Source organism: Zingiber officinale, unplaced genomic scaffold, assembly GCF_018446385.1.
Source record: "Zingiber officinale cultivar Zhangliang unplaced genomic scaffold, Zo_v1.1 ctg126, whole genome shotgun sequence".
In the NCBI taxonomy this organism is placed as follows: Eukaryota; Viridiplantae; Streptophyta; class Magnoliopsida; order Zingiberales; family Zingiberaceae; genus Zingiber; species Zingiber officinale.
The window spans coordinates 181872-195970 of NW_024589822.1; the positions used below are offsets into that span (position 1 = coordinate 181872).

Here is a 14099-nt window from a genome sequence, read left to right on the forward strand (position 1 = left end):
AATTAAAATCTATTCATTATTCAATTAAAAACTAATTATTAATTTTTATTTAATTAATAATTAATAAAATAATATTATACGAGATTGATCCGATTAAACTCAGGATTTACTCCGAACCCGTCTAAGATCCCACCGGGACAGATTTATTATGAATCCGAGTTTTAACCCACCTTATTACCGTCCCTAATTGATCCTCCACCGATTGCTCTTAAGTAAACAACCTGATATTCCATTCATACTAACCTAATATTTAAAAGAAATATAACAATTTCCAATGATATATGTTTTTCTTGGACGATTAGCTTTGGGCCACATATAAAAATGTAAATACGCCACCTCATCATTCTAATTCACATGCGTTTTCTATGTGAGGCCCCACGGGTTTGACCCAACTGCAGAGCAGGTAGAAATCTGGGGTAAGTGAGCACATTACGAAATTAAATTGTATTTTTAGCGGGACCAGTAGATTCGGTACCCGCGTCGCGTCAGTGCGTCTCTGACTCGGATCCGTGCGACGGACGGCCAAGAGACGGTCGACCCGGTCAAAAGTGACCAGAATACCCGAGTAATCGATCTCTCACCGTACGATCGAGAGAGTGAGATCCGCGTCGTCCGCTTCGGCGTGTCCTAGGGGAAGAATCCCGCGGGCTGCGGAGCAATCAGGAGCGCGAAATTGCGATCGTGCGGTGATGATTCGACGGCTCCTCCGCGGGGACGCCGTTGAGGGCGGCGTCAGTGAGGGTATAAAAGAAGCAGCAGAAGCTCGTTCTCGAGCAGATTAACAAAAGAAGGGCTTCCTTTTTCATCTTCTTCCTCAGAAGTAGCAGAAGGACTTATAGTAGCTGCTAATTTCAGGAAGAGTTAGAAGGTTAGTTTTGCGATTCTTGTATATTTCTCGTGTGTTTTTCTTTTCTTTTCTTTTCTTTTGTGCAGTGGATTGATGACGAACCCTTGAATCATAGAATTTTTTAATCTTACTCTGTCACTACGACTGCTTCTTTTGGTGAAGAGTTAGAAGGTTACTTTATCGATTCTTGTCTGTTTCCGGGGTTTGCTTTTGTATGGTGGAATTGGTGAGGAATCTGGAGTTATAGTGTTTTCGAATTATTCTCTGTCGGATCTGTGAAAAGTTTTTTTGTAGATTTTTTTTTTTTTAGAATTTGTTGAGCTCTGATGGCTTCGATTGCTTTGAAGTGTGTATTTGACGGTCGTAGGAGAGACTGTGCTACGTATAACCAAAGGGGCTTTGCGGTTTTGGAGTGTGATTGATTGAAGGAGGTAAAGGTTTCAGTTCGGGATTTTTGTGTTTTGAATTTTGACTGCTAGTTTTCTAGATTTCACATGAATTTCATCCACCATGTGGTTTGTATACATGTTAAGGTCTTGTATCCTTTTGTTAAGAATTGGGAAGGGAACGATGCTATCTGTGAGTTAACGCACATGAATTAAGCTTGATTGTGTTAGTTAGAACCATTTTTGTTAGTGATCCTGTTTGAAATATGTGGAGACGGCGTACTGGGTAGGTGACCTTGATATTAACTATGCGAAGACTCCAATTTAGAAAAGATGACTCTAAATGGTTCTGCGTGTCCAAAGGGGCGTTAGGAACCGGGCCAGAGAGGAGGTCCCCAGTGCAGATCCTCCGACGCTTAAATCAGTGATCCAATTGAAGGCGATGAATAGTAAATGAACAGCGGCTATGAGTATGTAAAGTTGTGTAGCATCGTATACCTATGCCCGTAGATGAAGACCCTCTTTTATAGTGTTATTGTTTGTTTATGCACGAATCTCAAAGCGCTTCTAAAAAATGACATACCATAAAGATGATCTGACACCTTTCCCAAAATAGATGCACAATCCCTGCGTTTGGCAGGCTAGAAGCTTCTGGTGTACAATTTGCATATAGAATATTCTCTGTCTTCCATGACACAAAATGCCAAAAAGGAATATGAAACCGTTAGGTTGAGGGGCCCACAATATGCTCACTTGATAAGCCGACCGAGTCCTTTGTAAAACCCGATCGACTATTGCTTGCAAGAACCACAGGGTTGGATTTAGGGGATGTTGTTGGGGATTCCTCCTTCACTCGACCTTTTAGTTTGGCCACTAAATTCGATCAAACCAAGTGTTTAGTTTGTCCGATCGGACTATTGGTCCGTTCGGTTGGATAACTCGGCCAGAATAGTTGATCATGGTAGCCCGAGTGATGAAGAGGACTTTGCTCTGGAGGGTACTTACTCAGTTCGGAACTCCAACCATGGTTCGATCGATCAAAGGGTTCGATCGAATTAAGGGTCTGGTCGGATGACAGCTCGGTTGAGACAATCGTATGCATTGACCCCTAATGCTGACACTCATTGACTTTGACTGCCATGTCAGTCGATCTCCTTGATTTTGACCTGACTTAGAGGCTCTACCTTATTCACCGTATCAGTTAGGATTTAGGAATTTGTCGTACTAAGCCATGTTTATTCCTATAGAAGGATGTAAGTGTTGAGGCAACATGGGGTTCTCTCCTTCAATTATGTGCACAGAAATAGGTGAGGGAAACCCCCATGGGACAGGCAGATGGTCATTACATGGGGCGTTGCAACCAAAAGGTCTAGAGATCAATTCCTAACAGCGAAATATTTGTCAGGTTTCTGCTCTCCTCCATGCAATAGTCACTGTTTAAAGGCAAAGTCATCTGTGATTTATCTCTCTGCAAATGATTGTGAGACCGTGAGATCGGTTGTGTTCTGCGTCCGGGATTAGCGTATGACTTTTTGCCAATTCTCTCCCTTTGTGTAGTGTTTTTGGGCTTGATCTTTTCTTCACTTTCCCAATTCTCCTCCCTCCTTCCGAGGTTAAACTATTTAATGTGAATATTATTAAACTTAGTTACTATATATATATATATATATATATATATATATATATATATATGTGGAAGATTATCTTCTTTTATGGTGAAACACATTCAATTGTTAGCATTCGATGTGACCCTCTTTCATTTTCCATCAATAATATCATGCTTTTCTTGCTGCTAATTCCTAAAGTAGTTTGTTCTTGTTTTCCATTGTATGTAGGTATTTCATGGATGATTGGTAGTCATCCTAGGCATGGACTTCCGTCGGCCCTATGGATTATACAATGCAGAAATCTCCTGTGAATTGCCTTCACCGAGAAATATAGTGCCTACCGAATGGACATTTGATCCCATCAAAGTAGCTCTTGCTAATGCATTGGACTCCCCTCTTTCTTGCCAATTCGAGTGCAATAATTTCTCAAGGCCGACCAACAGTCATGATCTGTGGTTAGACTCCATCAGTGCATTTGAGCAGGAACTTTCCCTAGATCATCCTCAAGCAGGTAACATGGCGACATCAGATTCACTTCATGTGGCTTCCCATCAGAGCATCAAGCATGCTTTACAAGAGATCGAGATGGTTCTCATGGCGCCCGATAGTGATGAACCAAAAACTAATATTGTCTATGAGACAGATGAAAACAAACAACCCCAGCCTATAAAGCAGTGGTTCTCGACTGATGAGATCCAACCGGATCAGCATCTCTCTGCTATAGCGAATTCAGATCATGAACTCCGTCCGGAGAAGCGTCTTCGAGGGATGAGCAAGCAATCAGATGGTCATGTGGAGCTGCTTCTCAACAAAGAACCAAAAGGTGATGTGAAACAGCTACTGATCAAGTGTGCCGAAGCCTTATCTGAGAATAAGATGGATGCATTTGAATCATTAGTAGGAGAAGCCCAGAGTCTTGTTTCCGTCGGCGGTGAGCCTATCCAACGTCTCGGCGTGTATGTGCTGGAAGGGCTCGCTGCAAGGCTAAAGGTTTCTGGCTCCAACATATACCAAACACTACAGTGTCACCAACCGACTAGCAAGGAACTTCTGTCATACATGCGAATCATGTACGATGTCTGCCCATTCTTCAAATTTGGATACATGGCCGCCAATGGAGCAATTGCCGATGCGCTAAAGAACGAGAACAAGATCCACATTATAGACTTTCAGATCGCGCAAGGAACCCAATGGATCACTCTGATACAGGCACTAGCCGTAAGACCTGGGGGTCCTCCTCATGTGAGAATAACCGGAATCAATGATCCAGAATCGATGCACGCCCATGGCGATGGATTGCAGCTAGTTGGGAAGATGTTGTCTGACATGTCGAGAAAGTTTAAAATTCCCCTCGAGTTCAAATTGTTTGCTGCACACAGCTCTGTGGTTACGAAGGAGCTGCTGGGCATTAGGCCCGGTGAAGCACTGGCAGTGAACTTCACTCTCCAGCTGCACCACACACCTGATGAAGGCGTGGATGTGAGCAACCCCCGGGATGGATTGCTAAGGATGGTCAAGGGCTTGTCGCCCAAAGTGACAACCTTAGTGGAGCAGGAGTCCAACACCAACACAACACCATTCCTGACCAGGTTCGTGGAGACACTGGACTACTACTCTGCGATGCTCGAATCGATCGATGTGACGCTGCCGAGGGACAGCAAGGAGAGGATCAATTTGGAGAAGCATTGTTTGGCAAAGGACATAGTGAACATCATTGCTTGTGAAGGGAAGGAGAGGGTAGAAAGGCATGAGCTGCTGGGTAAGTGGAGGTCGAGGTTTACCATGGCAGGTTTTCAGACTTACCCACTGAGCCCATATGTGAACTCAGTGATAAAGACTTTGTTAGGATATTACAGAGGTAACTACACATTGGTAGAGAGAGATGGGGCAATGTTGTTGGGGTGGAAGAATAGGAACCTGATCTCAGCTTCTGCTTGGCACTGAGAGGAAGATTCAGTATTTGAAGCAGTGAGGAGCCTGAGAATTGTTTATATGTACTCATTTTTTTAAAATAAGTATTCGATGCGGCTGTGGATCTATCTGTTTGCCACAATTATCTTAGAACTTAATGAGTAATTGATAAGGATATTACGTGTCTGTTAAAAGTCACAAGAAAGAATCGTGTTAAACTCATATTTTAGTTCATATCAATTACTCAGCCCGTCAGAGTTCAAATTGAATTTCAAATTCTCATTCCTGAGTTCACATCAAATACTCATCTGATCGGGAGAGATTGCGATATGTTCGCCTTGGTAAAGTCAACTGTGCATAGAGGCGCGGCGATGAGGATGTTGTAGGGGACGAGGTCGGAGGCGATCGATCAAGGCCATCAAAGTTGGCGGATTTGACATAGGTGGTGAGGAGGCTGTTGAAGGACATGGCACGGCTCAGACGAAGCCAAGATCAGGGAGCTTGCGGAAGGTCGACATAATAATAACTTGTGCATTGCTTAATCCGTATGAATTCTAAGAAATTGAAAGAGAATTCTAAACAGGAAATACACAATTTTGAGCATGAATCTAGTTTCAACGTAAAGCATGGCATAACAAAAGAAATACATAAACATACAACAATGTACCTAATTGCAACAGAAGATCCATTGTCATGTAAAGCGTCATCCTTCCTGAGGTCTCGAAACAAAGGGTGGTCTTCCGAAGGAACTAGGGTGACGAAGCCAAAACTCTTCATCAATGGAGAATGAAGAGATGTGTCAAGATGCCCTAATTCAACGGGGACCACACATTTATATAGGATCTAATCATTATCAATGCATAGATGATAACAGATTGGATTAAAAGTTCTACATATTTAACCCACATCCAATAATATAAAATCGAATAAATTTTAGTTACATCACCTAAACTAATTCTGTTCACATAATAAATTAAAGTCCACCTTAAAAACATAAAATACAACACAAAATCCATTATCCATCCCTGTCATCGTTACAAGAGAATCATAATTGCCAACCAAAAGTACTTCAGGTTTCATTTCCGGTATTCATTCCCTATGGCTTTGATGTTATTAACCACTATCTGAACAATAAGGAGGTGTTTGATTTAAGTGATTACGCATAATTTTAATTATGTGATTATATAGTAATTATTTAACCAATGTTATGAGGAATAAAATATAATCAGAGGATTTTTGGTTTAATTTAAGTAATGCAATAAAACTTCGTTTTTTGAAGATTTTAGTACATAATCTAGTGTGATATTTTATTTAGGGGGCGTTTGGTTAAATGATGAGATTCACTATGGGTATGAGTTTGATAGTAGGGTAGAATGAGAATAGGAATAGAAATGAAACCCATCAAGTTATATGAGTTTGGTTGATTCCCATAAATCTAGTAATCATTCCCAAAATGTCATTCCCAAACTCACAATCTAAACACTATCTTTTACTATCATTCCATTCCCTCATTCTCAAACCCATCAACCAAACACCCCCTTAATTTATTCCAATTATAATTAGAAGTTGATCGATTTAATTAACTAAAGTTTTAATCTAATACATAAGTTCAAAAATAAAAAAAACAAACATACCATCATCATCTTCCTCCTATGCTGCCTCTCTGTTGTTGCCGCCCACTTGCTGCTTGTAGGGGTGTAATCGAGTCGAGTCGAGCCGAACTCTTGAATGTTAGAGTTTGACTCGTTTATAATCGAACCGAGCTCGAGTTTTATTTAATAAATATATTCATGGCTCACGCGCTTTTATCGAGCCTAAACAAGCTTAATAAATATAAATTATAAATTTAAATATTTATTAAAAACTAAATTATATATTTAGATAAAATTATAATATTCTTATTAAAATTTATAATTTTATTCTAATAAATAAATTTAATATATTTGTCTATATTTTTCATAAATAGAGTGTAAAATTTATAAATCCAATATCAAAACTATTATTTTTTTATTTAAAAGTTGATTTATGAGCTTAACGAACGTGTTCACGAGCTAACAAGCCGAGTATTGCGAAGCTTGAGCTTGGTTTGTTTATATTAAACGAGTTCAAACGAGCTTTATCAAATCGAGTTTCGAATAGCTCACAAGCAGCTTGGTTCATTTACACCCCTATTTGTCGCCACTTGCCGCTTGTCGCTACCGCCACACGTTGTTGCCATTGTTGGCCGTCGCACTACCACTAGCCACCATCTGCCCACCGTTGTTGCCTACAGCTACTCGTTGTTGCCACCTCTGCCACCCTCTGCCGCTACTGCCACCTCCGCCATCTAGTGCAGCCCATCGCCCACTGCTGTTGCTACCACCTCCGGTCGCCACGAAGTTTTGCGGCGATCTGCACGTGTTTAGGAATGTAGCGTCACTGCCCTGCCACCTTCGCACCGCCCCCGTTGACAATCTGGCACTGCCTGCACCCACTGCCATCGACCGTCACCCACTATTGTCGCCGGCCACTACCACCTCCGACCACCTCTCCACCGCATGCCACATGAAGCTTCGCAGCAAACTGCCACACCACATCACCCTATTGTTTTCCGATCCTTCCGAGGGTAATTTCAGAAAAAAAAATTATTTAATCTCCGGAATCAAGAAAAATCTTAGGTGACCCATGGTTTTCTAATTCCGGATTTGATGTCGAGATTGATGATGTTTGCTGACGTTTAGAATCAAGAATTCAGAAAAACTTGGAACTAAACACAGTTATCCTAAATTACCATAGATAAATAATTAATCTTGGTTATCTATAATATTCCTGAACCAAACACGTTCTATGAGTGCATTGGTATCCCCTCACAAATTATGGAATCCTGGTAAAAGTAATTGACCTGTGCAATAACTTTTTTATTAGGTAAGTGCTCATCTCTAAGTCCAAATAGTTGGAACAATCTATTCCTGCAGTAACAAGGTCTCGAGGAGCTGGAACAACAGCTAAGCTATCGCAAAAAAAGTAAGTGATGAACAACATTTCAAAGAAACCCGGCGATGTCGGAGCTCCAGCAGGAAATCCGTTAAAAACAGAATGGGCAAACGGGTACTATCTCACACCTTATCGGCTCCAATATTTAAACCCACACGAATCATCTGCCAATACTTCCTGATATTGGATTACTTAAATGTCTATAATACCCCTACAATTGTCCATATTTCACCATCCAACGGCTTGTTGTTTCCGTAGAAATTGAGTCTACCTGAGGGCTGAAAAAAACCCATGTCCTCACTTACCTCCGTTTTGATCCGATCCCTCTCTGTCATCGCGACAAACCCTCGTCGCTGGAGCGATTTCCACTACATGCGTCCGAAAATCTAGATTTGGATTCATTCTGGTCCCATGGATCTCGGAGGCGGAGTGGATTTCTCGACGGCGGCGGCGGCGGCGAGATTAGCGGCGTCGAACTTGTCGAGTTGGTGGGACGAGATCAACGAGTCGCCCAAGTGGCAGGACGGCGTGTTCTACTTCCTCTGCGCCGCATACGCACTCGTCTCCTACGCCGCCCTGGTTACGATCCTTTTCCTTCACTTGTTCGCTGTATATTTACTTTTTTTCTGCTCTATTTTTCCATGTTTAACTTGGTAATTTGTCGCTGGTTGGCTGAATCTTCGCTTCTTTCTGTGTTTGAACATTATAATATGAGTTTGATGCTGAACTATACAGACCAAACAAGTTATTTATGAAAGAAATTAATTTATGTTTAGTTTGATCTTACCATCTACATCTTTGGTTGCCTGTATTATTACTATATTATGCTTTATAGGGAGATTTGAGAAATTGCTATAACAGTTAGAGGTTGGTTTTTAATATTACTCTATCCACCGCCGCTGATACTAGAATTTCAGGAAAGTAGACACAGGAATGATTTATGTAAGGGCCAGTAAAATGTTTTCGTAGAATAATATTTTCTGGACTTTCCAGTGTTTGGTGTAATGTAAATCATAGTGTGGAAAATTTTCTGTTGGTCAACAGAAAATATGAGCATTTTTGTTGGAAGTCAAAGACGATGCTGGCATGCTACTCCAGTCTCCACCCTTGTTTATAAGGCCACCTTTGCCCTCCTCCCTCATTCCACGAGCGCCATCTTCTCTCCGTCATCTATCAGAAGTCTCCTTTTTCCTTTTCAGCAAGCCCCTCCTCCACCCTTTATTTTTCCCCGTTGTGCTCAACGGAACGAGGAAATTATTTCCCATGGTGCACCAAACATAGAAAATGCTCCTTTCTTTTGTTTAGCAATTTTTGAGGAAAAATATTTTACACTGACATAATATTTTATGTGAAATGAACAGTACCTAGCTAAGATTTCTTTCTTGTTTTTTTTACTTCAGAGACTTGTATGGATTTCTAAAACTGCATAACGTTTCAAATCCTTTATTAACATCAGAAGTGCTAACAAGCACCTTCTTGAGCAGAGATGTGCTAGTTAATTGAGATTGATGACCAATTTGCTTACTAATATATGCTTTTGTAGTGTCAACTGACACTACTCATTTAGTTGCCTGTAAATATGATTTTCTCTCGTGAATATCTGTTATGGAATTAACTTTGTCTAAGATTCACCAGATTCGTATTTATGTTAGGAACTGATTTCATAAACTTCTTTCGGTTTCAGGTTCAGTTGATTAGAATCCAATTACGTGTACCCCAATATGGTTGGACCGCTCAGAAGGTTTTCCATTTTATGAATTTGATTGTGAATGGAGGTGAGCAAACAACATGATCACTTATCTAACATACAAGACCTTGCCACTATATAAGTGCTCATACATTAATCTTTGTACAGTGCGTGCATTTGAATTTGGATTTCACACGCAAGTATTTCTATTCAGGCCCAAGGTAAATGCATTGGAAGATAGTCTGGAATTCTATTTACCATAAGTGAAACTATAATTAAAATTTTTTGAAGAAAAATGATATGCTCAAGGAAAGAATCTCAATGAAATGCTCAAGGATAGACACATAAAATGATGGGCCCACAAAAAGTGAAATGGTGGGCCATAAATTTATGTGTCTATCCTTGAGCATTTTATTGAGATTTTTCCTTAAGTGTATCATAGCTCTTTTTTGAATCACTCACATTGAATCATAGTGGGTCACATATAATTATCTTTTTGTTATAGCCTGATTGTCCAAGCCTTCAAGGTAATGGTGTAAGTTAAATTTGGCTGCTAAAGAGAATGTGAAAATAAAAGCAAATAAAACTAACTAGAAAGTATCACTGGCAGCCTAAGATTTTATCAATTTGAAATTCCCAGTATGAATCTTCAAGTTTATTTTAACAAAGTCCTTTAAAAAATGTTAGCTGTGGTGTAAAACATTCATTACTTGAGAAAAATATGGTCATAACATAGACATTGATTTTGAAAAGTCTTATGGTCAAGGGGTTTTGATATCTGAACATCAATTACAATCCTCTAGTTCTTCTGGGTATGATCGAATAAGTATGTATTCAGTATCACATCTATCAGGTATGTTTTCTTTGTTAGTTCATAGCTATTTTATGACTTGTGTAACGTAAATACCATGGGTGATATTTGATGAGATACAAAAGAGATAAACATATTTACTTTGATTAGCAATCAATTTAATATTTTTCTTGGTTATTCTAGGTATTTACTATAGCTCTACTGGATCTTCCAAGTCTGTTTTTCTTCTCTACGTATACACTGCTTGTGTTGTTCTGGGCAGAAATATACAATCAGGTAAGTTAGAGGAGCATCTCAATCATCCATATGAAAGTGTATTGTGTTGGTAGCATATCGCTAAAATCAATAAGATTTCATTTTCTTGAATTTTTCAGGCTAGAAATTTCTCAACAGACAAAATAAGGATTGCGTACATTTGCATCAATACTGCCATTTATATTTTCCAGGTTTGCCTTTTCCTTCTCTCAGTCATTCCCTAACTTAATTTTCTTGTAAAATTTTGAGTTTTTTTTTATCATGTTGCTTTGGTCTATGAATATTATTTATTTATTAAGATAGTTGAGGAGAATCATAGACAATAGAATTTATATATTAATTTTACTGATTGTAAAAAACTCATGATAGAATGTCTATGTTTAATTTTACTGAATTTATATAGAGTGACTTGTAAAACAATCACAAAGTCTTTAAAAATTTTAAATAAATTAGATGCAAATATGACATTCTACATCTAGTCGTATTTTTTTTTATAATAGCAATTTAACTCAAGAAAATACTTTTGCTCCATTTTTATATTCCGATCAAATGCAAAAATAAATAAACTACTTTCTTTGAGAAATGATTCAATTTGCTTTGAAGTAAATGACGGTTAGGTGGTCTTTGCTATGTTTTGCAATAATTCAATGTGGATTTCGTAATGGATAAGTTTTCATTAGTTTCTCTTAAAAAATGTTGTGGAAGTTAAGTGACTCGTGAGAAAAAAACTGAAGCGCCTAATCAGAACAAAGTTGTTACTGCAATTCATTTTGGTTATCTACAATGGATCAGGTGTGTATCTGGGTATACTTGTTGTTAAGTTACAGCAGCATAGTAGATTCATTGGGGAAAATCTTTATAGCAGGTAATCTAATCTAGCTATCCTTTCTTTTTCCTCCTTTAATCCAATTTTATAATTGTGCTTTTGCTTCTGTAATTTCAGTGGTTTCATTCATAGCTGCACTTGGATTTGCAATTTTTGGTGGCAGGTAATTATTTATATATTTTCTTTTTGAACATCTTGATCAGTGCGAGTAGCAATGTGCATTATTTATGTGTGTTTATGTGTTGCTGGATAGGCTGTTTTGCATGCTGCGGCGATTCCCAATTGAATCAAAAGGGAGGAGAAAGAAACTTCATGAGGTATTTATTGATGCTTAAATTGGGTTTCAATATTTCTAAAAATGTATGAAAAGTATTGCCTTTCGTCAATCTTTTCAGTCGTCATAAGAAAGACGCCATAAGAAAGAGCAACCAGTTTTCTAAAAGTATTTGCTTATATTGTTATTTGATAAACCATACAAAATAAGAAGTTAAACAGACGGACTCTCAGCTTGGAATACTATCCAGAAGCTTTTGATTTTTTTTTGGAAAATAATTACTTTTTTCTCTTTTTTTCTGCATAGAGGAAAATCATAAGTGCTATCTAAATACAAGGCTTAAAGTTTTGTTCTGAGCTGAATTTAGTCTCTGTTGGAACAAAATGAGGAGGTGGGTGTGGGACTATGGAGGGTTAGAATGAAGAAGAGTTCGCATATTTGGGATGGCTAGGGAATCATGTTAAGGTTATTGGTTTAGGTGTTAATCTTTTCAGGTTTAGGCCGTAGCCTTTGTTTCACACCTCTCTCGTTTCATTGCATCCTGAAGAGAAGTAGACCAACATCAGCAGGCGACAGTGAGCGATGGCAAGGGATTTGTGCTTGAGCTATGTATCACCTGTGTTAGTTCCATTTCAGTTTCAGTCGAATGATATGTTTCATCTATGACAGCTGAAAAGGAATGGCCTTCAAACCATACGTGAATATGTTAGTGTTATGTGTTTTAGATTCCTAACTGTTCAAATCAGCTCAATGGCATCAAAAACTGGCTCAAGCAAGGCGCAACCATAATTTGGGACAAAAACATTGTCACTAGGTTTTGCCTAGTCTTCCTATGAATACATGCCTTAGATCAGCAATGAAATGATATTTATGATAGCCTTTTCATTTTCTGGAACTGAGCTCACTTTACTGGATGCTAACGCCGGCAATTCATATCAGCACCAACATATGATTTCCCACTGATCAGGAATGTGAAATCTGATGCAGGTTGGATCTGTCACAGGCATATGCTTTGCATGTTTTCTTATCCGATGCATTGTGGTGAGTTGATGATAAATTTTGGGCCTTATTCCTTTCATTGTTCTGAAAAATGCCCAAAAATGAATTCATAATGCTGCTTGGAGTGCCACATTTGAAAAAAATGTATCCATCTTTTCTCTTTGTAGGTTGGACTGTCTGCATTCAACGCAAATGCCTCTCTGGAGGTTTTGGATCATCCCATTCTAGACCTTGTATATTACATGGTATGTTTAATTTATTAGTTTCATAAATTAGCTCATGGTGATATCCTTCTAATACTGTGATTCTCGATGTGTTTATTCAGCTTATATTCATATCAATCTAGTACTGTGATTATTTTTTGACGTGGTGTGTTTAACACGGCTCTTTTGTGAATTTGCTTATGGCCGAATCCATCTAATACTTGATTCTTCATTGACGTGATATGTTTAACACGTTTGTTTTGTCAATATGCTTATGACCAAATCCATCTAAGAGTATATATTTTTTTGTACTATATTCTTTTTGACATGATATATTTAATACATTAGTTTTAAAAAATAGATTATGATCATATACATCTAATACTGTGATTCTCCTTTTCAATTGGTATGCCACATACGTTGGTCTCATAAATTAGCATACGATCACATCTATCTAACACTGTGATTCTTGTTTTGATAGCTGACTGAGATACTCCCCTCAGCGCTTGTGCTGTACATACTTCGTAGGCTACCTCCAAAGCGAGTGTCAACGCAATACCACCCTATCCAATAGTGGAGGAGCTAAATACTATTTTGAGCTTGGCATTGTGGGCTTCTGTTTATATTGGGGACAATAAAACGAAGGAAATGGTGAACAGCATTTAATTTATTATTGCTTTTCCATTATATCTCTGGATCCTTGATTCTTGAATGATAACTTATGATCCTCCGTGTTGATCTTGGGACGGATTGACGGGAACGCTGGGAGCAAGCGTATTTGCCTTTTGCCACCTTGAATGATAACTTATGATAATTTTTTTTTTGTTAAATTATATATATATATACACACACCATTTGAGAGATTTGTTCTCGACAAAAAATGATGAATTTGTTGTTACTGAATGTTTGGCTGGTTTGATCAATACTTCTTGATCTAGATGCAGACAATTATTTCTTGCTATTGGTTTCACATATTGAATCTTAACCTCCATTTTTGAAATTTTAAATATTCAATCCTCATAAAACTATGTTTGTATCAGCTATTCAAAACTGATTATCCGAATCATTTCACTTCTAGAAATTTGATAACTATTTAAATTAATTAAATTGTTCTATTACATTGTTAATGATGTCTTTATAAGTTCTTTATTTATTCTTCTTGTCCGTAGGGTCGGTCAAACTGGATTTATTATTTTTTAATTATTCTTCTTGTCAATAGGGGCACCGTTCAATTTGAAAAATAAGTATATTTTTAGGACGTGACAAAAGCAACAACTCTAAACGATATAATCAGTTAAAAAAAAATATTCCATCATCCTT

The 14099-nt window shown here is 38.3% G+C and overlaps 2 protein-coding genes across 2 annotated transcripts; both read left to right on the forward strand.

Moving 5' to 3' along the window:
- Positions 1-727: 727 nt before the first annotated feature.
- LOC122035920 (chitin-inducible gibberellin-responsive protein 1-like) lies at positions 728-4956 on the forward strand. The gene is made up of 2 exons (XM_042595079.1): positions 728-868; positions 3069-4956. The coding sequence occupies exon 2, from the start codon at positions 3102-3104 to the stop codon at positions 4782-4784; it is 1683 nt and encodes a 560-aa protein (XP_042451013.1). The 5' UTR covers positions 728-868; positions 3069-3101; the 3' UTR covers positions 4785-4956.
- A 3030-nt stretch (positions 4957-7986) lies between these two features.
- LOC122035924 (tobamovirus multiplication protein 1-like) lies at positions 7987-13716 on the forward strand. The gene is made up of 11 exons (XM_042595085.1): positions 7987-8303; positions 9409-9499; positions 9580-9632; positions 10406-10498; positions 10597-10668; positions 11270-11342; positions 11421-11466; positions 11557-11620; positions 12565-12618; positions 12744-12821; positions 13261-13716. The coding sequence occupies exons 1-11, from the start codon at positions 8136-8138 to the stop codon at positions 13351-13353; spliced, it is 885 nt and encodes a 294-aa protein (XP_042451019.1). The 5' UTR covers positions 7987-8135; the 3' UTR covers positions 13354-13716.
- The last annotated feature ends 383 nt before the right edge of the window (positions 13717-14099 follow it).